This window comes from Opisthocomus hoazin, chromosome 9, assembly GCF_030867145.1.
Source record: "Opisthocomus hoazin isolate bOpiHoa1 chromosome 9, bOpiHoa1.hap1, whole genome shotgun sequence".
NCBI lineage: Eukaryota > Metazoa > Chordata > Aves > Opisthocomiformes > Opisthocomidae > Opisthocomus > Opisthocomus hoazin.
In genome coordinates, this window is record NC_134422.1 from 40,375,431 (window position 1) to 40,401,436 (window position 26,006).

The 26,006-nt window shown below is 40.8% G+C and overlaps 1 protein-coding gene across 5 annotated transcripts in view; it reads left to right on the forward strand.

Moving 5' to 3' along the window:
• The window catches only part of GULP1 (GULP PTB domain containing engulfment adaptor 1), a 161,261-nt gene extending 149,683 nt beyond the window's left edge, over nucleotides 1-11,578 (forward strand). For all 5 annotated transcript variants that reach the window (XM_075430683.1, XM_075430680.1, XM_075430682.1 and 2 more), the window contains 2 exons: nucleotides 2,579-2,673; nucleotides 10,594-11,578. In XM_075430683.1, the coding sequence (XP_075286798.1) occupies nucleotides 2,579-2,673; nucleotides 10,594-10,665 (167 nt within the window). In that variant the 3' untranslated portion in view covers nucleotides 10,666-11,578. The remainder of the gene's footprint in view (nucleotides 1-2,578; nucleotides 2,674-10,593) is intronic.
• Nucleotides 11,579-26,006: the final 14,428 nt, after the last annotated feature.

Here is a 26,006-nt window from a genome sequence, read left to right on the forward strand (position 1 = left end):
GTTTAGCCACAGTTTTTGAAATATGTAATTAATTAAGTTCCTGCTTGTTTCTGGACTTTATTATGGGGCTATGGATGGTGGTAGCTGTTAGTTATTTAAAATGCCTGTTGTGCAGCTATGGTAAGACTGACATGGAGACTGACACGCACAAAAAAACATTGAGGAGCCTAGGCAAGTACAGGGCTAAAACTCTGACTCCAAGGAGGCCAAAATAAAGACATCTGTTTCGCTATATGCGTGATCTTCAGCATGGGTAAGATGAGTGATAACACTGCAATATGACTTTTGTGTCAAATAGTCAGTTGTCAGCTTCCATATCTTGGGTATGAAGGGTAAAATTTTGTGCTTAACCAGAAAACTAGCTAGTCATTTCGAAGATACTAACGGCCCGTTTTACGCTTACGCTTTTACACCAACTTTGTTTTCAGGTAGGTAGTATGCTTACCAGGTTTCTTGCTGGACAGCCATGAAAGTTAGGAGATAGGATGTGCTTTTAATTTTCTTCATTTTCTCTCCACCCGCGACAAGACTGTATTAGCTTGGTTCTGTAAATTTTGTGGTCAGTGTGGTTGGGTTAATAAAATTTTCTCACTGGTTTAGTTCAACCCAATGTGAGAGGGGAAAAAATAAAGAAAAAGAAAGCAAGTGGACATACATAATGAACAAGTACACTTAGGAGGAGCATGAAGCATCATCGCTTTCTGCTCAGCAGAGGTTAGATTGGAAGTCAAAGCTGCTACACATCTGAAGGTTACTGGGTTGGAGCACTGGAGCACGCAAGGACACTGGTTATACTGGAGCAGGCCCATTTTGGCTGGTGAAAGAGGCAAGGGACGAGATAGAGCCTAATTTTTGCATTAGATTATCCTAGTTAAAGTCTCTTTTGCACGCAGGTGGTCTGCCTCTGCCAGGAAAGACTAGATTTTGTTGTTTGGGTTTTTTTTTGGCTCAAGTGGGCTTTTGGAATAAGGCGCTCTGATGTGGGCCATCTCCTAGTCCCATGTGATGGTTTGTAGCTGTTTAGCCACAGTTTTTGAAATATGTAATTAATTAAGTTCCTGCTTGTTTCTGGACTTTATTATGGGGCTATGGATGGTGGTAGCTGTTAGTTATTTAAAATGCCTGTTGTGCAGCTTGATAGCACCGAAATGATTAGGTGAAAACCCATGGAGACTGACACGCACAAAAAAACATTGAGGAGCCTAGGCAAGTACAGGGCTAAAACTCTGACTCCAAGGAGGCCAAAATAAAGACATCTGTTTCGCTATATGCGTGATCTTCAGCATGGGTAAGATGAGTGATAACACTGCAATATGACTTTTGTGTCAAATAGTCAGTTGTCAGCTTCCATATCTTGGGTATGAAGGGTAAAATTTTGTGCTTAACCAGAAAACTAGCTAGTCATTTCGAAGATACTAACGGCCCGTTTTACGCTTACGCTTTTACACCAACTTTGTTTTCAGGTAGGTAGTATGCTTACCAGGTTTCTTGCTGGACAGCCATGAAAGTTAGGAGATAGGATGTGCTTTTAATTTTCTTCATTTTCTCTCCACCCGCGACAAGACTGTATTAGCTTGGTTCTGTAAATTTTGTGGTCAGTGTGGTTGGGTTAATAAAATTTTCTCACTGGTTTAGTTCAACCCAATGTGGGATGGAAAATGTCTGTATAGATGGCACCATTACATGTAGAGTCTGTGCAGGGAAAAAAAACCAAATGTATTACTGAGAAGGGAGCGACTAAAAAAACGATTGGGTTGTTGGATGTGAAGAGCTAGCATTGCATTGTTCTAATAAGGAAAAAAAATGTATTGGAGGTGTTTCTTCTTGTCCAGACAAAAAGAAAGAAAGCAACAAACCCTCCTCTCACCGCTACAAAGCATACTACAGTTAAGAAACAGTGAGAAACTGTATGGGGTATTGACAGAAATTTGCAATCATTCTATTTATGGATCCAGATTTAGTGGAATTTTAGGGAAAGTGACCTTTCGTGGTCCTATGCTTTTTTCATTCTTTCTTTCCTGATGTGCTGTGCATTAAGGAGCACTATTAAATGTAGCCCTTACCTTCCATGGGTAAGGGTGGTTGTTTCAAGATGTCCTTAACCTGATGGTAAGAAATGGCAGACGGGACGTGAAGGCTGGGTTGTTTGGGAGAATAGGTTTCTGACATAATGTTAAAACAAAGTTTGACAACTGATGTCCAGTTTTTCCCTCCTCTTTTATGAAACTCCTGTACATACAGATTCCAGAGCACACTTCAGCAGGAGATGCCCAGTTCAGATCAGAACTTCTCCTCATCTGATCCCTGAAGTTCCTCTAGATGGCACAAGCCTTAACGAAAGCTAAACAGAGGCTTAAACAGAAGTTGATGGTGTTCTTGGAAAAAGATTTGAGTTTTAAATTTTGGAAAACTAATCAAGACCTGGCTGTCAAATTTGGCTGTTAAAAGTTGTGGTTAATCAGTTGCATATCTGGAGGTGCTATTATTCAGCTCGTAAGGAGGTGTAAGCTGAGTTTTTTAGAGTTGTTGCTGTAGCCCATGCCTTTTCTCTCAGTGACTCAATTTTCTGTTGTTCCAGAGAGAGACCTTTTTGGAGCAGAACCTTTTGACCCTTTTAGCTGCGGAGCAGGAGATTTCCCTCCAGACATTCAGTCCAAACTAGATGAGATGCAGGTAACTATTGGCTTCTCAGTTACACGGTTTCCTATGGCTGCATGAATGTTCTTGGAACACATATGTACGGTATTCTGAAAAGATTTTCCAGACTGCACACACAAGTATATAGGGGAAAAAAAACCCTGACTATTCCTTTTGTAAGTATATCTCATGGTCTTTGAGTTGAAGTTCGAATTTGTCTGCCTAAAGATCCTTACAGGTGTTATTCCATGGTATTAATCCAGACCCCTGCACTGGTTTAGGGTTTATCAGCAATGTAATCAGAATGGATACTGCTGCCCCTGCCTGCGAAGGCACTGAGCAAGCTGAAAAAGAGAGGTGAGGCCAGAGCGCTACCGATACGCTGATGCTGTTGTTACCCTTCAGTTCCAGCAGTCACCACCATCCCGCTATTCCCTGGTCTTTACCTCGGTGGCATGAGTCTGGTTTTCTGTAGCATTGGCGTAGGCAAAGTACGTGCTTAAGGGGCCATGGCAGTTTTCTGCTGCCTTTAGAAATAGCTGTATTTGACTATGGCACTCTGGGACAATTAAACTGTTGAGAAGCAATTCAAGAATTCTGAACTGATGTATTTTTATCAGAAAACATTTGTTGATTCTGAAACACTCAACAGTACCTGTTCAGTTATTGACCCAATTTTGAAGCAATTCTAGGAGAAAGCCGTGAAGTATTGGAATAAATCACTCTCTTCAGTCAGACTTTCCAAACTGCTAGTTCCTTGCCAGCTTGCTTATCTGTTTTTTTGCAGCAGCCTGCCAGCAAAATGGAAGGCTGAAAATAGTGGGAACTTGAAGTTTCAGGATCCTGGCTGCTCAGCAGAAAGTGTTGCTAGGGCTTTCAGCCCTCTTGTATCTTGAGAGCCCACAAGGTCCCAGAGAGCTGGCTCTTGGGTGCCTTCGGTTCCTCTCTTCTGCCTGGAGTGCAGCACAAACATTTCAAAATGGCTGCAAGATGTTTTAAATACTGTTTAATTTACCTAAGTAAATTTTTTTTAATTCTCATTCATTGTGAAATTTCATTTTTCATGTCAGTTTAGGATGGTGCCAGTGGCAACCTCCACTCACTGTGAAGTAAGAAGTTTAGATTTTTGCTCACCCATACTCTGGCCCGCACAGCTTCAGATAGCAGCTAAAAGCCCACGCTGGCTTCTCTGCAGTTCTGGTGGAAATGCTTGTGTTTTGTGAATGCTGTAATGTTATTACCAAGCTCTTCAGCGCAAAACCCCGTATCTTTTAGCACCTCACATTGATAAATATCAATGTTTCCATTGTGTATAGCCCATTTTAGGAAAAAGTATACTGTAGTATCTGTGGAGACTAGGAAGAATCCTGTGACTACAGCTAGATGTCACACAACAAGAGTTCTGATTACAGATAATATTTTGGCAAAATTTTAATTTGTTAGCATATACGGTGGCAAAGTGTTAAAAAACATCAGTGATTAGAACAATAGAAATCTTTATCAAAGATTCTGGAAGTCATAAAATGAAAAACTTGTATCATTGTTTGTACTCTGCTGACCTAAAAAAGCAGACAACCAACCAATAACAAAACCCCCAAACCTTAGCATGTTTCCGTGTCCTATTGCAAAGAGTGTTGCATTGGTCAGGTATTCCTCTCTGCCTATACATACTTTATTTTTTGCAACTTTTTAATCTGCTTTATAGATCAGTCTCTCAATTGTAGTCTAGCGTATCTGTCTTAGCATACCCTGACACTTTCACTGAAAATTGATTTGTGGGTCTTTATGTAGGCACGAAACTTACTCGTGTGTAATCCCATTGAGAACAAATGTAAAGCTGGCAGGTTGTGGAAGAAAAATATTCTGACTTTGGCCGAAGCCAAAGCGATGTGCAGTTATTTTACTAGGTGGTTGGTGCAAAGTACAGATTGAAACATGTTTTTCCTAATCTCTCTTTTATCTTCTTGTGCTTTCCTGGGTGCCTAGCGTCAGCGATGGTTGGTATATCATATTTTAATAATGGTATTTAAAGCATTTACAATTGAAGTGTCGTGTCTTCATGTCTGGTGTTTTTATTTTTATGCATATGTGTGTACATATATAAAAATATATAAAACCTTGTAAGATTTATATTTTATATATGCAGCTCTAAGTCAGGGCCATTTAAATTTTTAGGGGCCTACAGTTAGGTAGGGACAGCTGGTTTTGTTTTTCTTCAGTCTGTCTTATCAGCTGCTAACACTAAGCCTTCGTTCTCATCGCTGTTTGTTTTCCATGTGTGCCAGTGAAATCGCCAGTTTTCATCGTGGGGTTGTCATTAGTGAAATGGTTTAAGCAAAACCTGTGATACATGGATTTTTGTGTTAGCACAATCACATTTGTGAATGCATTTGTAATTGGAAATAATTATTTAAAAACTTGCAATGAGCACAAGATAGCTGTGCTAAAAGTCGACGGTTGTTAGATACACAGCCTACACGAAGGAAGGTGAAATGGACCTGGAAAAGGTAAAACCACAGATGTTTTGTAATGTGCTCTGGGAAATCTAACATCAAGAAACAGGAAAGAGAAATGTTGGCTTCCTTCCTTCTCTGGAATACGAAGTGAAGGGGTCTGTTGTCTTCACAGAATGGTAGTATAGCCTGAGTTTCAGTACGATGTATTCTGTTAAATATACAAAGGTAAGTTGTTTACAAACACATCTAACTGTTCACAACACAAACTTACTTGGAGAGGGTATTAAATGCAGTTTATCCTACACTGAGTGGCGAGTGAGCTGCCTCGGCGGCACCCAGCACCAGCCTGCTCGGAGCAGCTCAGTCCAGGCTCTCTCACCCGGTTTCTCCTGTGGAGCTGGGTCAGATGCCTCGGCGAACGTGCCCCAGAAAAGCCGTGAAGGTGGTGTGTAAGCAAAGTGGGAGAGGAAAGCACAGCAGAAGAGGCATTGGAGGATAAACTCTTCAGTGGGTGCTTCTCCTTCACATCCAATCTTCTGAACTTAATGAGATCAGATAAAGTTCCCTGACCGCTGGAGGAACATTTTTAGGTTTAAGATTTAGTGAGGATCCAGATTTCACACTTAAGCTCTTTCTGTTCCATTTCTCAGTCCAATCTGCGCTGATCTTTGTGGAGAGCTCAAAACTCAAACATGTGCTGAGACTTTTACAGCTCAGGCCTCTCTCTGATGACTCTCCAGCCTCCTGCTTCCCCCCACCCTTATGCTGAAACATATTTTCATCCTCTCTATTTCAGCTGTATCCAGACATTAATAAAACAAATCTGTCTATTTTCCCAGAAATCTTGCAGTGAAGGGAAGCTTCCCTGGATCATGAATCATACCAGCGACAGCTGCTAGAATTTATTAAAATCTTAAGGTAGTTAATACTATAAAGCTTCCAGGAGCTGCAGGCCATTCTCCCTGCGTGGCCTGAAGCAGTCAGGAGGCTTGACATCTTTCCGTCTGAAGGAAGTTATGCTCAGCGCTCGAAATTATTTAATTTTCTGAGGGACATGTAAATTTATCATTGGCTCTTTGGGTTTGCACTGTCTTAAGCTTGTTGAGTGAAGTCGTTGTGAAGTGAGGAGTGAGTTAACCTTAGAGCCATAAGGTTGACTTTGGCAAATTTATCTACTGATAAATGGAGGTTCTTTGTCTTTTACTGTTTACTGGTTTTAACTGAAATAGCTCATGTCTTACTATCATAGACACAAAAAAGTGTGAGTTTTGGAAAAGGAGTTGTTTTCGTTGTTTACAAGTTACTTTTTTTCTAGTGAAAAAAGGTTTTGCTGCTGTTTTTAAGAGACTGATGATATATGTTAGTACAATGCCATCATATTTCTGGGTAACGAAGAAGTTCAGTCCTTAATTTCAATCACCTCGGAGGTAAGAAAGTTACTTGACCCTGTCACCAGGGGGATGTGAACACAGAATCACGGCACAGTATAGAGGCACACATTATATCCCTTCCTGTTCCCAGTCCTGGCCAGTACCAGAGCATGGCCTTTTCCTGCCTTCCCTGAAAATCAGCAGGTTGGAGAGATTTTCTGGCCAAACGAGGAGTTACTGTTTCCTGAACCTTTAAAGCGCAGGAAGCCATTGCACACATGTCTTTGAACGAACAGGCAGTGTGTTGTGCTAAGAACACATGTTCTTAGCTGGAATGGCTGAATTTCACAAGGCAAAATACTTTAAACACTGTGTATTAAAATTAACGATGCATTTTTTATATATATAGTATGTAATGTGCACCAAATGCTGACTATATATGTCATTTTTAAAGAGAAAATATTCTGCCTAACACATTAATGGGGTTATTAGAAAAAAAGGTAAAAACAAATCATAATTTGTAATCTGCTCAGTCATTGCAGCTGACATCATTATTATTGCAGCTGCGAAAGCTGGGTTTTGGAGTGGAGAGCTGAGAGTAGGCATGTGCTGTGTGATGGGTACTACTACAGTAATCACACAGCAGCTTCAAGCAGGAGTCATAAGCCTTGAGAGACGTGTGCAGTTCAGGTGTATATATAAAGTGTATATATATATAAAGGTGTATATATAAAGTGTGTATAAGCTCAAAATGTTCTGCGTTGCTGTGAGAACTATGGCATGGGAGACTTAATCTAATATGTGCATTACCCACACTACAGCTGTGTCTGATGTAAAGGAGAATCTGCTCTTACAACCTTGTCTTCCCACGGCTTGCTTGACTACAGCTGACTGGTATTATTTTTAGTTATATCGTGTATTTGCCAAAGTATAGTTTTGGAGATTCCAAACATTAGTTAAGAATTTGGAGTTATTTTGCAAAATTTGAGGGATTAGGAATGGAGATAGCTGTGGGAGATGTGAAGACCGTGTTTTTCTGATCTCTGGCAATTTGAATGCAATGACTTGGCCGAAGAGTCTGCTGGATGAGGGTGTTCCGATTTTTTCCCCCACCCCCTTTTGAGAGCTGCATTTAATTTAATGCAAGTATTGGTTGAGACACTACAGTTTTCTTTGGTTTATACACCTACACATTTCTTGTCCTTGCCTTAAATATTCATGAAAATAAAAAATCTGCATTTTACATTCTTTTAAAATCCGAAAAATGCCCAGATGGCTATGTAGACTGCCTTGATGTCCTCTTGATGTTGTTGGGCGTTTTTCACCCTGTGGTTGGCATGGAAGTTTGAGCCTACGGGTAACTGCAGTGTCTGACCCTTGGTGATAGAGAGGTTTGTGTGATTTAACAGGTGAACATTGAAATGCCATGTTCCTGTTGTAGACAGCTCTGTGCAGGAGCTGTTTTTAAGTATGTGTGTGTGTTAACACTGCAGTTCTGGGCACTGTCGTAGTGGGTTTTACTTTCGTATCAGTCCTGCCTGTGATGGAAGCTGGGTTCTCAGGAGTGCGAGTGATAACAGCACCTGGTTCATTATGTTCATGAAGTTAAAAGGCTCTTTAATTATGACACATATAGTGCAGCAATCTCTTAATGGCTTAACATTGATCACATTGCAAATATGTGAAGATGTGATTGGTTTAAATGCAAAATCTCCCAGCTTATAAGAGGAGGAGGACTAAATGGGGTGGGGGGGAATGTGGCCTGGAGTGAGGTTGCAGGAAAGGTTGAGGAGACCACTGTTCCTCAAGAAAGTAGAAGTAGATCAGAGTAAAGTCATAGCAAACACAAGCGAAGTGATAAATGACAAATTATCAGTTTGCGTAGAACAAAACAAAAATTTTAAAAACCAGCATGATCAGCATGGGAGCAGTGAGATGCGTGGGCTTCCAGAGTGCATCGTCTGATTTGCTCTCAGCTAGCCAGAAGAAGGGCATCGGAAGTGCAGCTACGTAAGACACCAACAAACAGTGCTTGAATGTGTAGAAGAAAGCTAAGAGCGTGCAGGACGCGAACGGGACGCGTGTTTGGCGAAAGGCCTGTCCGCATGGCTAAGGACGATGCTGGCTGTCCACGTTAAACCAGTAGCTGTTCTACTATCGCAGCTGCATCGAGCATCCTCAGGCCAAAGCACAAACTGCCCCTTTTACGACCTCAAAGCTGGAAGCAGCCTTTGAAAACTTTAGCAGATGAGCACTTCAGACACATCGTAACTGAGGGGTTTACAGCTGAGCAGGCTGGGCTGGGAGGGCTGATGCTCCGAATTCTCCTTCTGCGTAAGCAGTCCTCCTTTGACTGCAGTTACATCAGTTAATAGGATCCTTTGGGTAAATGAACGGTGTCTGTTTGTTCAAGGATGTGTTTGACTTGGAAATTCAGATACTGGTTGCTTGAAATATCTTTTGCTTTGCATGCACTTCCTATTAGCTCTTTGAGAAATAGAGGAAAAAAAGTCAGATACCGCAGTGAGCTTTGGCAGCAGCGTGTCACCCAGGCCAGGCAAACTGGGTAGCACAGCTGGAGAAGGTTTACACCACAGTGCTGCTACTGGGTTATCATTTCAAAGCATCTCATGCCTTTAGGAAAATTCAAATTCTACCTGGAAAATCTCAGATCGTTTAGTCACCATTGTCAGGCATTTATTCTGTTCCTCAGCATTACTCTTCTGATGGCGGTCGTTGCTGGGGTTATTAATATGCCTTTAAAATTCTAGCCTGTGGTTTAAATTTGTTTGAAATTAAGCTGGTTTGACTTGGGATTTATCTTTTAAAACCTAAAAGTATGCTCTTGAGGTACTGCTGTGCATTGTGAGAAAAGGCTTGAGTTTATCCTTAATCCCAGTACAGATTGCTTTACAAAAATATTTATTTTGTTTACAAGCTGTTTGCTCCATGAAAGCACATATTATTGATTCCATAGCGTATCATCAGCATTCTGTAAGTGAACTGAATGCTGAGACAGTGCTGAACTGAGCACTGTGACAGCTGCCACTGGAGTTGATGTTCTCACGGCGTTTCTGTTCAGAGCGCTCGTGTCCAACTGCTCATAGCTTTACAGTACTTCCACCTAACAGACTGGAATTTTCTCAGCTCAGAGGAGACTTTTCTCTTGAAGGTCAAGCCAGATTTATTCAACTTCTTTTAAAGCAAAGAAAGAAATGAAAACAAGAGCACTTTCCCTGTATTAGAAGTGCCGTTGTTGTTTTAGAACTGGTGTGAGCTAAGTTCATTTGTTAAACCAAGCGCGGGTACTTGTGAATGAATGTCTTTTCAGTAGAGGGGCTGTAGTGTCCAGCTTATACACATTTCTGTGTTTCTACTGATCAAACTCTTGTGTGCAGAAAGAGGAGTTTTGGTCTGAACTTCTTAACAATTTCTTTGTGCTTTCTAAAGACGGTTGTATTTCATTTCACCGAGTTACATGCCTCTGAAATGCACATTTTTTTCCTTTGCAATAGAACACATATGATTTTATTTGCTTTTCTAGTGAAGCTCAGATGGCAGCAGGCTGTCAAGCATACACTTGTCAATTCAACTGCACAGGGAGCGACTCCCAGCGAACCTCTTAAGATGGGGTTGAGTACGATACTTTTTGTTGGACTGCTTCTAAGAGAAGGGATTACTGAATGTGGGAGACACGTGGCGTTAGTAATAATGTGACTTACCTGCATCTTTAAACAATAAATATAATAAACTCTTTTCTCATAGCTTTAATCTTTCCTCCTTATAAATAATGAATTTACTTGGGAACAACTCGATGCAAGTCAGGCTTGTTTGTTTTTCTATCAGCCTATGTATATGAATAGTCAGTATTTTTATTTTATAACATTTTCTTCATTTTATATAAATACTGCATTTTTTTTGTTGTATGAGGTGCATCCTTTTATAAGTTACCACTAAGACTAATTAAAAATCGGCTCACCAAATAATGTAAATGTCTGTGAACTCACTCTGAAGTATCCTTGTGGTTTATCTGCCAAAAGATGAGCTCAGATTTAGATGGTTTTAGAAATAGAGCTTAATCCTCCAGAAATCACTTTCCTTTCTATTAACTGTGTCTTGTTTCATTGCAGGAGGGGTTCAAAATGGGATTAACTCTCGAAGGCACGGTATTTTGTCTTGACCCACTAGACAGCAGGTGCTGATGCCAAGAAACTAAATGTGAAATTCCTACGCTGTGGGGTTTTTTTTTAGTTCCGAACACGTATTCACAGATATTATCCATGTGCCAAAAATTGCTTTTATCGATCTGTAAACTCTTGTGAGGTTTGCTTCTGTAAAAATCCCACTTAGTTCCAGCCTTTCCCTGTACAAATGTAAAAAGTTGTATTTGTTTATGAACTATGAATTAAATTACGCTGTTGTGTTTCTTTCTCTCACACTTTGGCCCCAGTTTACTATGCTTTATCACTATGAGCCTGGAGGAGTTCTCCAGAAAGTTCACACATACCTCTCTCTGTGTGCAGAGGTTCAAGCACGATTTTTACATAATACTTTACTTGGCAGCATTTTGAAATTCAGTTTTTAAGTCATTATTCAATATTCAAGCAGTAAAATGATTAATATCTAGTACAAAAAGTTCAAATTGCAGTGAAAAAGCAGAAAATACTAATCATTAATATATGCTTAAAAGGTAAATCTGGATGCTGTGTAATTGATTTCTATTCCTGTGTATGGTTATTATGCTGTATATATGTTGTTATTAGTTTATAAAATCCAGCAGATTTTTAGGTCCTTAATTCATGTTTTAGAAACTAACAAATAGTTAGTATGCTAATTAGTGTTTAATGAGCATAGAAGAACTGCTAAATTGCAGAATGGACAAAGTGACTGCCCTTTGTTTTGATATTTTATAGCTGAACTGTAAAGTGTGTAATTTGGAATTCTTTACATGATAACCAGAACTTAAAAAGAAGATTATGGGTTTGTGTTTACTGAGGAGGTTACGTGATTTTGTGTATAGGCAGGCACTCTGTGTTTGCTGGGCTCAACTCTGTAAGTTGCTGTCAGCACCTGAGTGTTTACAGTCAGGGTCTGTTGGGTATTTTTTTTTCACTGTCTACTTCAATGTTATTTGTCTTACTATAATTTTGAAGCTTGCTGTAAGAATTCCGTGTAAGTCCTGACATACCCACTGATGGTCCATATTACAGAACTAACTGCACACCAGGATTTTCAGCTGCTAATGAGTTTATCGCTGACCTGTCTATGCATACTCTTCGTTAATCTTTAACATAAGCAATAAAATAACATCTTAAACTGATATCAGAAAAGTATTATCATTAGTGTTTTGATGCCCAAACTCCACATTAGTTCAATTCAAAAACTTTAAAAACTGTTGTATCTTCCCGTCCAAACATACAGTTGTGTGAAACCCCAAAATTTCAGAATTTTTTTAATATTTTTCATGAGAGGTTTTTTGTGATACTTAGGTCTTCATCCTTCATCCTTATCGGCTGCAGTTTACACCAAAAATGCATTTTGCAAATTAGTCATCACAGGTATATCTTTATGCCTTGTTCAACACAGTACTTCTGCATACACCTTGGAAGTCCACTGAAACGATGGAATTACTCCATTGCTGAGTTTGACGTATGCTCAGGTACCTTGCTGAATGGGGGCCTTAATGTCCTACGCTACATTAGTCTTCCTCTCTCTTTGCTCAACATTCATCTAGAGTATTATATATAAATAAATATATTAAAAATATATAAAATCACTAACAAATAGAATAGTATATGTTTCATAAAGAAAAGTCTTTATAATTTTGTTTGTCACATAGTATTTTGGAATTTGTATAATGAGGATGTTTAGTAGCCATAGCAATGGCCTTTTTTAACAAATAGAATTTGTATTTTTATTGTACTTTAAAAAGCTTTACATAATAAGCATCTATTTAGTGGTCATTTATTATTAATGGTAACACTAAGATAATATTTGCACATTTTAAGAAACCTTTTTCGTTACTGGTTTTTATGATAGTTGACTGCAAATGGCATGGTTAAATAGTAAATACCTGGTCAACCCATGGTATTTGGACTGACCACATCCAAAAAACGCTTAACACAACAGTGCATTTTTAATGAAAAGGTTATGTGATCCAATTGGAAACTGTATTTCTATGTAATCTCAAATGTCTGCTTAATTTTGCCTAAAATAAATGTTTTTAAACAAATTGCATCCTAGAACACAATGTTCATTCAGTAAAACACCCAGTGGAGGGGCGGGCGGGGAGGGCCTGAAATATTGGGCAGGACCTGCCACAAGGAATGGTTTCGTGCGGAAATCTGTCAAAGTCACCTGGTGTGCTGGAAGGAATCTGATCTCAGACACTGTAGAACAATTCCAGTGTTTGACCTTTATTGTTGAGTTTGGTCTAAGCTGTAATCAGCAGAAAAAAATCTTGTTCTGTATGCAGCTACCTCACGCTAGTAAATAGGGAGTAACTCTCTCCACAGCGCTCCATGGGTTTAATGGACTCTCTTTTTTATTGCCTTTTCTTTTTTAACACTTAGTTGTTCAATGTACGTAGCTACTAAATGACCCTAATGCTTATTTAAGAAGGAAAGGACGTACTTGAAGTCTTTCTGAATCCTAGAAAGCAACCGCTGTAAACCAGATGTGTTAATGGGACGGGCTGCAGCACATGGCATTGATGCTTTTGAGAAAAGAAAACAAGTCTTAAGCCATCTGGTAACTACTTCCATTGCAAAATTTCTCTTCAGGCTAATGCCTAGACCCCATCTAGCCTCTGCCGTTTGCAGAAGTGGGGCGTGGAGAGTTTCTGGGACTGGATTCTGTCAGGGCTAGCGAGTGAGGGGTATGTGTCATCTCCTGTGAGTTACAAACACGAGCAGTTCTTTCTCAGAAAGTGTCTCCGTGTTCCCACTCGTATCAGTGTTCTTGTGCAGACAGTGCGATAACATCGTCTACTAAATCTTCAGACTGTTACTTTAGAAATATATTTTTGAGAGCAGTACAAGGGGTGTAGGTGATTGTTCTTGCTCTGTTCAGAGTAAATGGGAGCGCTCCTGTTGCTCAGAACAGAATTTTGTCTGTGGCAGCTGGCTTGGTACAAGTTCCTACTTTTTCAGTTATCTGTGAAACACATAGTCTCTAAGCCTTCTAGGAAAAAAAAAAAAAACAACTAAGAAAAAAAGAAAGCTTGATAGCTGGTTTGGACTGAGAATGTGAAGCAATTCCGCTAATTACGTGACCATAGGCACCCTTCCACTTTTCAGCTGCCCAGCTACTGCCCTGGGATGCCATACCAAGCTATATTAACACCTAGAAGCGAGATTTCTCCCCTTCTATTCCTTTTTTTTGTGTGATGCAGACTATTTCTCTGTTCCTACCTGCTTATTACACCATGTCAGGGTAACTGAGGTGCTTAGGTTAGAATTCTTCTTAAGTCAAATAAGCTGATACGTGGTGAGTTTGTGTGTTTTCTTTTTTAAGCCTTTGATAAATTACTGAGCATCATTGGAGGATGCTTGTGGCTTGGCCCGTTGTGTTCAGCTCAGGTGGGTTTATAAGGGGCTCTCTGTTGTCCTCCCACGTGACAGATGTGATTTGCGCTGAACGTGTAATTGATCAAATTGCTCACATTGGCAAAGATCAAGTCCTTCATGTGGCAAAAGGAACTACTCCTCATTCTGGCTTTGCTTATGGAAAGGAAGAAAGGAAAAAGAAAATTCTCACACTTGCCGAAGTAAGCGTGGTTGTGTAATCCCAGAGGCGATTGCACGTGCCAAGGAATGGGGCTGGCTCTGAGACTTCGTTATGATGATTATTTTTCAGTTTGTGGAACTAAGCACGGTCTCATTCTCAATGAACAATTCTGCTTCACAAAAAGAGTCTCTTCTGCAAAGGAGTCCCAGGGCCTGAGAAGTCTCTACTCAAACATCCAGCACTCCTGTTTTCGTTAGATCCCAGCAGTCGCTGGAGATTGTCACCCTTTGGACCCTCTCTTAAGACAAGAAATGGGTTAATAATTGCAGGCTGCTCTCAACTTTCTTAATTTGACACTTTGGGGTTTTGTTGCTGCTTTTAAAATTGGAGGATGCAGAAGTCACGTTTTAAAAACAAGCAAATCTGAATAACTTGGCCATATGTTTTAAAATGCAACCAAAAATGCCTGCTAGGAAGTCTTCTGTAAGCTTCAGCTAAAAGACAGCAAGTGAGCTTTGGTACATAATTAACCTGCGGGTTTTTTTCCGCTCCTTTTAAGACATATTCTTGATATGAGACTGTTGCATTGTCAGCTGGTGAAAGTACATAGTGGTTCTCATCAACAGAGAACAGGATTTCAAATACATGATTTTGTTCAGTTATTTCAGAATGGTAGGCAACATTTTGTCAGAATGAAAGTCTGACATTTGTAGTATATGCAGCCTTCCTGAGATGCTTCAGCGTTCACTGAGCCTCAGTGCACAGATGAGAGAAACTGCACGTTTATTTATCTGTCAGACCAAAATGCTTCCTGGAACTACGAGACCCCAATGGACGACATACAGAACATTTGTGTGTGGTGGGGTAAAGGTTTCCAAACGTGTGAATATGCCGCTTGCCTTTTGTGCTTAAGAAATTTCTTGAGAGTCTTATTTGGGGTAATAAACCCTGCAAGTTTAGTCGCCTACAGTGAATTCTGGAATGAACTGAACCTATTTTAAGGCTTATATGAATGCCAGCAACCAAAGTCAGTATGTTTGAGCCTTTGGACTCTTACACACACGCGCATATTTTCCACTATTTATTTCAGCAAAGCTTATGCCTTGCAATAAATAAGAACAAGCAGAAATAGATTAGGAAGGAAGCATAGAAGAAAATTAAAGGGGAAAAAATGTCATCTTGTGCCAACGTCACGCAATTTAGTAAAATTGCATTTTTTTGGTGAAACTTAACAGATTTGATAAGTTCTCTTGTTCTGCTCCATCACTTCTTTATGCCTTCCCTATCTCAGGATTGCGCGAGGGCTGCCAAGAAGCAGATTTGCCCTATTTGCAGTCCCCAAGAACTGCTATGGGAGTTATTTCAGCTAGCCAGAGACAAGGAATGTTTTTCCTACCCCCGGCAGCCTCATTACACAGAGTGGGCAACTCACAGTGAGCCTCTTCCAAGATGCCTGCTTGCTTCGCTCTTGAAAACTATCTCGTGCGTTTTAAATACTTTGGTGTTCTTGGTTTTTTTGAAGGAACTTTGTTGTTGTCAAATAAAGTGATCCTTGACACTGTGGAAAGACTGAGAAAATACCCTGTGTGCTGTGTTGGGATAAGATTCTAAAGAAGATAGAGTTCTTGAGGGGGGGAAACCCAACAAACCATATTTGAAGGGCCTTGATAGAATGTAAACATCTTTTTTTCATGCTTGTCATTAATTTTTAGGGTATGTTAGAACAATGTTGTCATACACATACATACTTTGCTAGGTTTTTTGTAGTGGAAGAGAGCTACTGTAATGGCAGAGTAAAGTTACTGGCAGTTTAAACAATGCAGAAATGGGTTCCCTATCTTTTTACAACCTTCCATGTATTAGAATACTGTGAAGAAGCCAGAATAGATCTGAATTTCTGAGACTCTTCAACCCTCTAAAATAATGACATGATCATGTGTAATTTGACAACTAAACCTGGGATGCAAAACAAGCAACTACATTTGGAAAGAAATACAAGGTAAGAGAGTTTTTGAGGTAAGTGAGAGTGCGAAATTTTACATGAGAATGAAAAGGCTCTGTGGGATTGCTTGTCTGACTGGGCTTGGCCGTGCTCTGTTCCAAGTGAAGCAATATTTATCTGGTTTTAACTGCTGATCAGACATACTGCTTCTGAGAAGTAAAAAACCTGAATAATTAAAATGCCTGATGCTGTCTGCGGATTATCAAGAGAAGTGTGGAATGATCAAAAGTTTTAATCTTGATTTTACGAGTTGCGTGTCTGTTTTTGCACCCTTAAGGTTGTGAGTCTGTGCTAAAATCTCTCCTTCAGGGTGTTCAGGATTGTTCCCATTCACTGTGTGTGTTTTGGTAGTACCTGTAGATTGCCATAATATTTGATGTATATTGTAAAAAGATTAGACAAGGCTGTGATCTGTGTCTTCACAACTGGATGCTGTCGTAACATCCCAATGGACTGATGTATGAAACTGAAGTAATATAAAGTCATAGAACGTTCCATTATTTAATGGTCCTTCAAAAATGTAGGTATTTTAAAAGAACCAAGTGTTATTTAAAACTCAGAAGTATGTGACTATAGAGACCTAAGTAAACAAGATAAATTGCCTCTTGGCACTCTAATAAATAAACCAGTAGGGCCACTAAAGCCACATGAGTCATATAGCTGTAATGAATTTACTTGAAACTTAGGAAAACAGGGATTTGTTTTCTCAGCACCACAGATTCAGTCTCTCACAGACCTCCCTGGTTAAAAAGTTGAATGCCAAAGGGAAAAAAAAAAAATCCTACACAATACTCAGACAATATTTGACTGATCCAGTGTGTTGCTGTAGAGAAGTCTACATCAAGGTTGAACTAGAAACATGATCATCGCAAGCAGTAATGCAGACTGCATATTGAGACAGCACAAGCATTTGGAAATAATAGCGTTACTTGTAAAAGGCATTCGCCGCAGAAGAAGTGTAAGAGACAATTATAAGGACTTTAGCAGTCTTACTGTAAAATATGCATGGAGGGGTCATCCTGATTCTTGGTGTGTTCATAAGCAAACTTCATGGTTGTAAAGGGTACTGGGAAGCAATGAGAAAGGCTGTGTAAAATGAGAAAGCTAATTAAGTGAGATTATCAACAGGAAAACCTGAATTTGCGTGACAACACAGCCCATGGAAAACACTTGGATGATTTTTAACTGCTCTGTAAAGATAAAATTTTGAGCATCTGTGAACTTTTAGCTAATTCAGAAAATGCTACCGAGCAGTGTCTGTCAACTCTCTTAAGTACTGCTGTATCAACTGTGTTACTGGTAGGTTTCTTTTTTCAGAAAAAAATGTGGGCAAACTTTACGCTATCTGAAGTGACATTTGCTTACTGATCTGTTCCCATTGGAAGGGGAGAGGTGATCTTCACTGCTGCAGGCGTGGCATTGCACGATGTGCAGACAGCAGTGTGCAGACGAGCGCGCCGAACACTCTGCTCTGGAGACCGATGCTTCCAAAGGTGGCTCTGGAGTCAGGAGGGGAGTTTGAGGGGCTTCGATGGGGAACTGCCTCGTGCACCGCAGTTTCTGGAGGAGAATGCAGATTGCCAGAGCTGACAGAGTTTGTGGGCATGTCAAGTCGATCTCCATCAGGATTTCAAGCACAATGCAAGTAAATGCAGACGGATGTTGAAGGCGTTCCAGACGCTGGTCCCTCTCAGCTGTTACAAAGCAGAGAACATTGAAAACTTTCTCAGCCTGAGAGTAAACCCACAGGAAAAGGTACCTTCAGATACATTCTGGCAGAATTTAGATTAAATAGGGGCACATTCTGACACCCCATATTTAATTAAAAAGCAAAAAGACAGTAAGGAAGAATATTTAAAAAGCAAAAAGACAGTAAGGAAGAGAAAGTTTAATGGTATATATGAAAAATGCATTTCCCCTATGTTTTATAAATGCAGGCTTTTGAAACTTGGAGTAGTTATTTGTACATAGAGCATCCTAGCTTCTGTTTGTTTGAATACTACTTATTTTCCTTATACTTGCTTAGATTTTATGAATTCATTTTTATTTTTTCATTATTTTAATTTTCCTAGAGAACTTTCTGGAAAAGTGTGAAGTATGCGGGCTATGCATATTTCAATATTCAGACGTTTCTGTCTAGAAAGAAAGGCAAGACACACCTTTCTTCCTTAAAACCTGAAATTCCATCCTCTTCCTCAGAATCACAAATTGCACGTTGATGTTTCGAAGGGTAAGCAAGCCCACCAAGGAAAGCTGGAAAAAATATAGTGGTTGGCCCTGAGCAGCGTGCTGTCTTCCAGGAATGCTGAATTAGTTTGTAAGCAAGAGCATCGCACGGCTTGAGCATTGACTGAAAACGATCCAGTGTTCCGCGCTTGGAAACCAGCACTTGTGGCTGCTTTCCGGGGGAGCACTGGTTTAAGCACGCCCTGACGGGGAGTTTGTACCTATTTAGGCGCAAGCATACGGAGAAGCAAATTCTGTGCGTACTCAGACCCGTCGAAAGGCAGGGACATTTCATGGGGTTTGAAGTTTTGCGAACTTCTTCAGAGCCCTGCTCCGCTTTTTCTGATGCAGGGTACTAGAGGCAGTAACTCCCAGTGCTGAGGCCAGCCGTGCAGTTTGGCTACAGCTGCGTTTCCAGTTGGGAGACTGGGACAGCACAGTACAAACCGGCAGACGGGGTCACTGCAAACCCGCAGCTTGATGCAGCCACCTCGGAAACTATTTGGACAGTATGTGTTGAATTCTGCACTATATGCTGAGACCTCTCCATCCCCCCCTTTCCTGCAGTCCAAGTAATGTCTCCATAACTCTCTTTTCAGGGCAGCTTCTTAAGGCAGTGTTGCTACCACCTTGTAGTCTGGTTTTTATCCAGCCAGCTGTTGACTGTCAGTTTTGTTCTGGTGTTATAGTTTATGTCCTAACAACGCACAATGCATATATGCTAGAATAACATTGCTGAGTTTGTAAAGCGGGAAGAGAGTACAGTGTCATATCTCCATTTCATAAAAACAATTTCTGAGCAAAATTCTCACGTGCTGCTCTGGGATTACTTTCTATGTATTAGCCTGTCAAAGCTGATCTGTTAGGGCAAGTGTACGTTTACCTTCCAGTTGCACTGCTGTATTGGATGTTTCCCAGTTTCTTTACCGTTGTTGGTATGGTGGGTCACCTCCGGCACGCTGGTGCAAGGTGGGGTTCCCAACTGCTGCAGAGGTTCGTCAGACCTGAATTTGCAGAAGGGGTTGCAGACCTAAATTTGCAGGAGGAGGACAAGGCAGTCCAGGAATCCGAGCCCTGGCTGTGAAATACCTTGTGTGCTAGGGTGGCTGGCACACACTGATGGGGTGTCTGTACCCCGCTCCAAACTGAAATGAGCCTTTGATGTTTCAGCTCAGGATTCCTCTTTACTCTTCCAGCTCCCCTTTTCTTCAGCCTGGCAGTCCCTGCGCAGGCACCAGAATCGTGCTTGCATAGTCACAGCCACATCCATTAGTCTGCTCTCTTGACTAGATTCTACAGGACTTTCTGCTCTTGAAAAGAAATCCTGTTTTGAGCCTCACTTGATAGGTCTTAATTGTATGTGCTCCACAAGCTTTAACTGCTTCCTGAGAGCGTCTGTCTCTGCCAAGAGAGCAAGCAGGCTGCCCAGCACTGCTGCTATAGGACCTGTTTGAAGCCCAAGTATTTAAACCTCGTGAAAGGCAGACTAGATAGTTCGTATGAATCAGTCCCAACTTCCTTTTAAAGTCTGTCTGGAACTACTTTCTTTGTGTGGCTGCCATCGTGCTCCTCAGCAGTTCAGTTGGTGAGGAGATGCTGGCTGGGGCCGAGCCAAACGTACTCCATTTCCACAGAGCTCTCTCAGGACTGGTCTGTGGCTATGGCAGATTAAATGCACATGGAGAAGGGAATTGCTGCCCCACAGGCTTGGCTGCCTTGACTCTCCAAATGCTGCCACCCACACGATTCTCCTTGACCAATATTCCTGTTAATATTTTCATCCTCCTGTGCATTGCTGCAGGCCCGTGTCCTATTTGCTAGGAATTCAAAAAAAGGGACCAAGTCCTCCAACTTTGTGCATTAACTGAGGCAAAGACCACACATCCAAGCAGACTGTAAAAGCTTCCAGCTTCATCTCCACCACTGACTGATGGATGAATTCCCAGATGCACCACTGCCTCTGGCTGCCGTAGTTAGCCGTCTCAAGTCCTGGGAACTCCAGGGCACAGTCAGGATCCTGTGCGAGGGATTTCCTTGAGGGTTGGAGGAAACATGTCAAGTGGTAGTGAAAAGAGAGGCTCTTAGAAGGTTCTTGTGGTCAGAGTCCTCCCACAAACTTCTTTCCTCTTCAACTGCATTAGAAATAAGTAGCTTTTCTTCTGAGTATTTGCTAGTGTGGCCAGGGGCTTTCCTGGCTTCTGCTGCAGCTGAAATACTCTTTAGGCGGAGGTGGTGCTGGTGGAGAGAAGGGCGGCGTGTGCTGCAGAGACACGGGAAAGACTTGCAGCTGAGGACAGGGCAGGGGAAGGCAAGAGAGAAAGCTGTGAAGTTACATTGCTCAATCGTGCTTTCTGTCGTGTCAGCATTTTCAGCAGCTCACAAAGGAGCAATGAACCACATCTCGTGTCAGTGTGTATGTGCACAGCACATTGGTGCTGTGGCTTGTGTGACACTTAGGGGGTCTCCTTTGGTTCCACAGTACCTGGAGCCTGACTTTGTACCCAGTGGGTGATGCGTGTGGACCCTGTGAGCTCCGGTCCTTCTCCAGCCAGTGTGGGTTTCAAAGTCATGGAACTTTTAAACTGCTGACAGCAAGGGATTCCTTGGTTGGAGTAATATATATATTTATGTTGGGGTGTGGGAGTACATTTTTATGTGATCCTTTCATAGATTATTATGCATTTAATTTAAATGGCATCTAGCCATTATTGACAGAGTATAATAAACTATTTCAAGCTGACAGTTGTTCTCCCTGTGATTGTCCCATAGGTACCCTTAGACGCTTGCCAGGTAACACAGGCACTTGTCTCCCCTGGTACTGGCAGGAGTTGTTCCTCTCAATAAGAATTAGCATAATGTATTTCTAATCCTATCTGTAGGGAATCTAGTTAATTCTTATTTTCCCTCTCTGGAATAAGGAACAATGTTTAAGTAAAGTTCATAATAATATAATTACTTACATTTATAAGAAGTCAACCTGCAGTTTGGAAAAAAGAATATGAACCTTTTCCCCTTAAGAATATGGCAAGAATGTGTTATCAACACATTAAATTCTAGCTCTTGCCTTTAATCATACAAATACTTATATATGTGTGTGTCTAAATGCAAATACTTTTATATAGATATATAAAAAATATATTTAAAAGTATATATATAACTTCAAACAAAACAAACACCAAAAGATCTTCTGGAAGAGCCCACAGTAGCACAGTAAGTAACCAGGTGAATTAGGTGTAAGATCTGTGGTCTTTATCACTGTCAGATTAATGCTGCTATGAATCTTGTGAAATACTATTGTCCACCTGGAGTTTTACTGCAATCTACAAGCTTACATACTCTAATGAATCTCAATTCATATGATATATAGTTTATGCCAACTTTGCTTTGGGGATCTAAAAAAAAGTAGGGGAAAATAGGAATATTTGTATTTACTCTAGCATTTTCAGTGAAGAATAATGGGGAATTTCAAAGAAACTGATCAAGAATGAAACGTTCATGCTAAACTAAAAAGATGTTGCTCTGCTACTGTTTGATAGTCCTTATGATACTGCATATGTGTGACATACGCTGTTGTTCTAAAATGGCTGAGGCAGTCTTATGTAGAAACAAAAATATATTACAGCATGTCAGAGAGTTAAAGGGGAAGGGCAGTTTTGTCAAAACAAACACATTTTGAAGAGGTTTTGTTAGAAGAAAAATCAGCACATTTCCCAACTTAAGCAAAGATAGCTATAATTATATACAGGATGTGCTCTCTCTTCTTCATGTCTGTGTTTTCAGATACGTGCATCCTAGTACCTGTTTTTTATTAAGCAAGTTGTTAGCATTGGAAAGAGTTACTTGGTTCATCTTCTGTCTCACCCAAACCATCCTGTGGGTTGGATGTTCCAACTACCCTATATTGTGGTAAAGCACTGGGGTGCAACGGAGAAGTGAGTATGCTCCTTCGCAGTCCATTCTTCCTTCCCCACATCTGGACCATCTTCTCTGTGGCAGACACTTACCTGGCAAGGCTTTCAATGTCTGACTTTGAAATTTGCCAGAACCATCTCCTAAAGGCACCACGCTGTAAGCAGTCGACCTCCTTAACTAAGGTGGTTGTCTCTCATTCGCCCGGGGCTGCCGCTTGAAAGGGCAGGATTATGGAGCAGACCTGAGGTGGAAAAGGGAGGAAGGAGAGTTTTGGGAAATGGGATGAAAACTGGGAAATAACATGATAATACGTTATTCTCTCTTCAGACATACACAGAACAACATCATCCAAAGCCACCATACAAAGGGTTAAAAATTGTTCAGAAGATTTATGGTTTGCTTCTTTTTATCTAAGGACATTAACGTAGTTATTATTATATCTTTTTTGTACTTAACACTTTTAATCTATCCACAAAGCCCAGAGCTTTGCTCCTAGCGTGAAAGAAGGGTAACCTAGAGTAGGAGACATTCTGATGTTACTGCACTTCTAATATGTAAAGTTTTGGATCGGTCTGTGGTTGTCCATTCCATTCTATATAAAACTGTCACAAGCTCAGAGGTTGGGCCGTCATGGCTCAATCAGATTTTGTCTTAGATCCTCAATCAAATTTCACAGGAAGGGCTGCAGGCTTTTGAAGAAATGCGCCGCACTTCTGAGGATGGATACTCCATAAACCTTGATGCAGCCTTTAGCTAATTTTCTGGCCTTCAGCTTATTATCAAAATGAACAGATTAAAAAGGAAGTTTTTATGTGTTTGGCAAATGCCAAGGCAGCATACATTAAAGTGGAAATAAAAATAAAGTCCTGTATTTCATAAGGAAAAAACAGTTGAAATGTTTATTAATAAATCATATTATTATTGTTCACAAATACTGTGTTTCTTAAGCCAAAAAATATCGCACTTAGAACAATATAATGAAATTATGTAGATGAATAAGCAGTCAGCATTTCCAAGGGAAAAAAAAAGCCCAAACCATTAAAAGCAATGAAAGATTTTCTTGATGCTTTTTCTGTTGAGCTGAATGACTTTGTTCTCTGAGTTGATGTTTTAGCAATGTTTAGCTACCTATTTAGCAAACTTTAACTCAAGTTAATTTCATTAATACTACAAGGCTGCAGTGTTTTTAGATCAAATATTAGTGAGCTTTCTTCTCATGATATCTGAACTCATTTGTGAGTAAAGCTTTTAGCGCGGTCGCTAGTAACCTGACCTTCTTTCACATGACATGGCCACAAGCTGAACTCTGCAATGAAGATTTTATTTCTTTTGTTTTGTCCCTGATCTGAAGTGATATCAGGTTTCCGTTGTTTCTGGAAAAGCTCAAATCCCAGCTAAACTCCAACACGCTCTGTGGTTTTGATTTGAGTCTGAACATGCAGTTTGCAAATCTCATGCCGCTCTGCTAGGAGAAACCTTGACAACCATCTGCTTTATTTTACTAAAATCTTAGATTAATTTTAGTCACTGTCCTAGCTTCGCTGCTGTTGGCACCACAGGGGAGTCGAATCAGGCCTGTCCCGTTTTCGTTCTCTTGTAGCAGCTTGGCAGAGAGAGAAGCTGGTATTGAATTGGCAATCATTTACGGCCATACCATAGCAGCAGTGATTCGTTATCCCTTGGGATGTCCCACCCTACCTGTGGATATGGCAGGAGGCTGAAGAGGGCTGAGGTACCGACATCTGAGAAAGCAGCCCACAGAAACCCTTCCAAACCACGCGGCGTCTGTGCCATCAAATGTCTGCAAGGCAGCAATAACCTTGCCTGAGCCGAGCGGGAAGGGTCTCATCCCACCTCCGCGTAGCATTCCCAGGCTCAGCCAGGGCAGAAGACCTGACCGTGGCAAGTACGTAAAACCTGGGTAGCTTTGTGTTAGTCCAGAGCACAGCAACAGTGGTCAAAGCCACCGGGGCATTTTGGGGCAGGGAAGGGGGGGAGGAGTAAAGATGTTAGGTCTGGTGGCTCCCAACCTTTGTGCGTGGGTATCGAGTGTGTCACCCGGGGAAGTGGCTTTGACGTCCCGGCGTGGTTCAGTGCGGCGGCTGGGAGCGCCTCGCGGTGCCTTGGGCAGCGCGATGCTGTGTGTCACTCAGGTTTGCTGATGCTGCGGGGGTTTTCTGTTTGCTTGCTTGGCTTGGGGTTTGGGGTTTTCTGTTTGTTTGTTTGAACAGATGAGGGAGAAGTACTTGCCATGGGATCAGGCGCGAAGCAGTCTGAGGGGAGGATGGGCAGGCGGGAATGTTTGCTTTACAGGGAGGGACGGCAGAAATGGTGAGCATTGGAGAAGAGAGCTAGGAGAGAGCTCCAGAAAAACCAGCATTGCCACTTGTCTGTACCTCTCACTAGAACTGTAAACAAGATCATTTAAACTACCTTGCTATTAAATAAGAGACTTTAAATCCTTTTAAAGACAACAGCTCATGGAGTTAAAAAATATTTTAAAAGTAATAATAAAATATTTTATTATTTTATGCAGTTTTAAAATACTTGTACTTGCTGTCATTATCTTACTACAGATTGAACAGGAATTAGTAAGAAAGATCTCCTATAAAAAGAGTCCAGTGTATTTTTGTGGTTCTTTCAAGACACTGAAAACATATAGGCCACTTTGTCCTACCACTTTAAACTGCGGGTGTAAAATCCATGCAATATTTGCTCAGCAGACTCAAGTCTGCCAAGTGCTGCTTATTTTGACACTGAAGCTGTGTTGCAGGCTCAATAACAGGCTTATACCGTTGTGAATGATAGCAGGGAAAGAAGTGGAAGGAGTAGTGATCAGACTGCTGGCAGTATTGCTTGCGAAACCCCAAACAGAACAAGGATCTTCATTTCGGTTGTTTCGGTTTATTACTCTGGATGTATTGCCCATTTAATTCCATCGCTGCACTTCTCTTCAGTAAGGCATATCACACAGCTACGATTTTAAACAATTACATGGGCCACATACTTATAGAAATCCAATCCCCGCAGGAGCCTGCAGTGTTTCAAAACAGCCTTTCTAAATGATTGCCTGGTGAAATGCTGACCACAGCGTAGTCGATTTAATTTCTATTACATGCAGATGGCTCTCGTTGTGTGGCTTCCTTTGCTCCAACAGCATTCTGTGTCAAGGTGACACTGTACAAAATTACAGCAAGAATTAGCAAAATACTTGGTGATGTGCTTATTAGACTGTTTTATTTGGGAGTTAGTTGGTTTTGGTTTTATTGATGCCCTGAGGGAAAATTCAATGTGATTTTTCTCAGAATCTTTTGGATCTTAAATTAATATTGCCAGAGATTGTTGAATTATCTGGACTTGTCTGGTGTTTCCATCTGTTAATAGAAAGTGCAACTAAATGCCTTTCTTCTCAATGATGGACATTATGTGGTTTACTTCAAAAGTTTTCTATTTGTAAGAGTCCTTGTGTTACAAACGTGAGAAATATGAAAATTGAAAATAATCAAAACTGCATTAAGAGATACACCGTGTAGGTGTAACCTCGCTTAGATATCCTCACTTACATGCAGATTGATTTTTCCAACTTTTTTAAAGCAGTTTTCTCAGAACCCAGGGGGAATTCAGTATCCAAACTCCACAGAAATTCAGTGGAAAATACAAGCTGATGCAACTCAC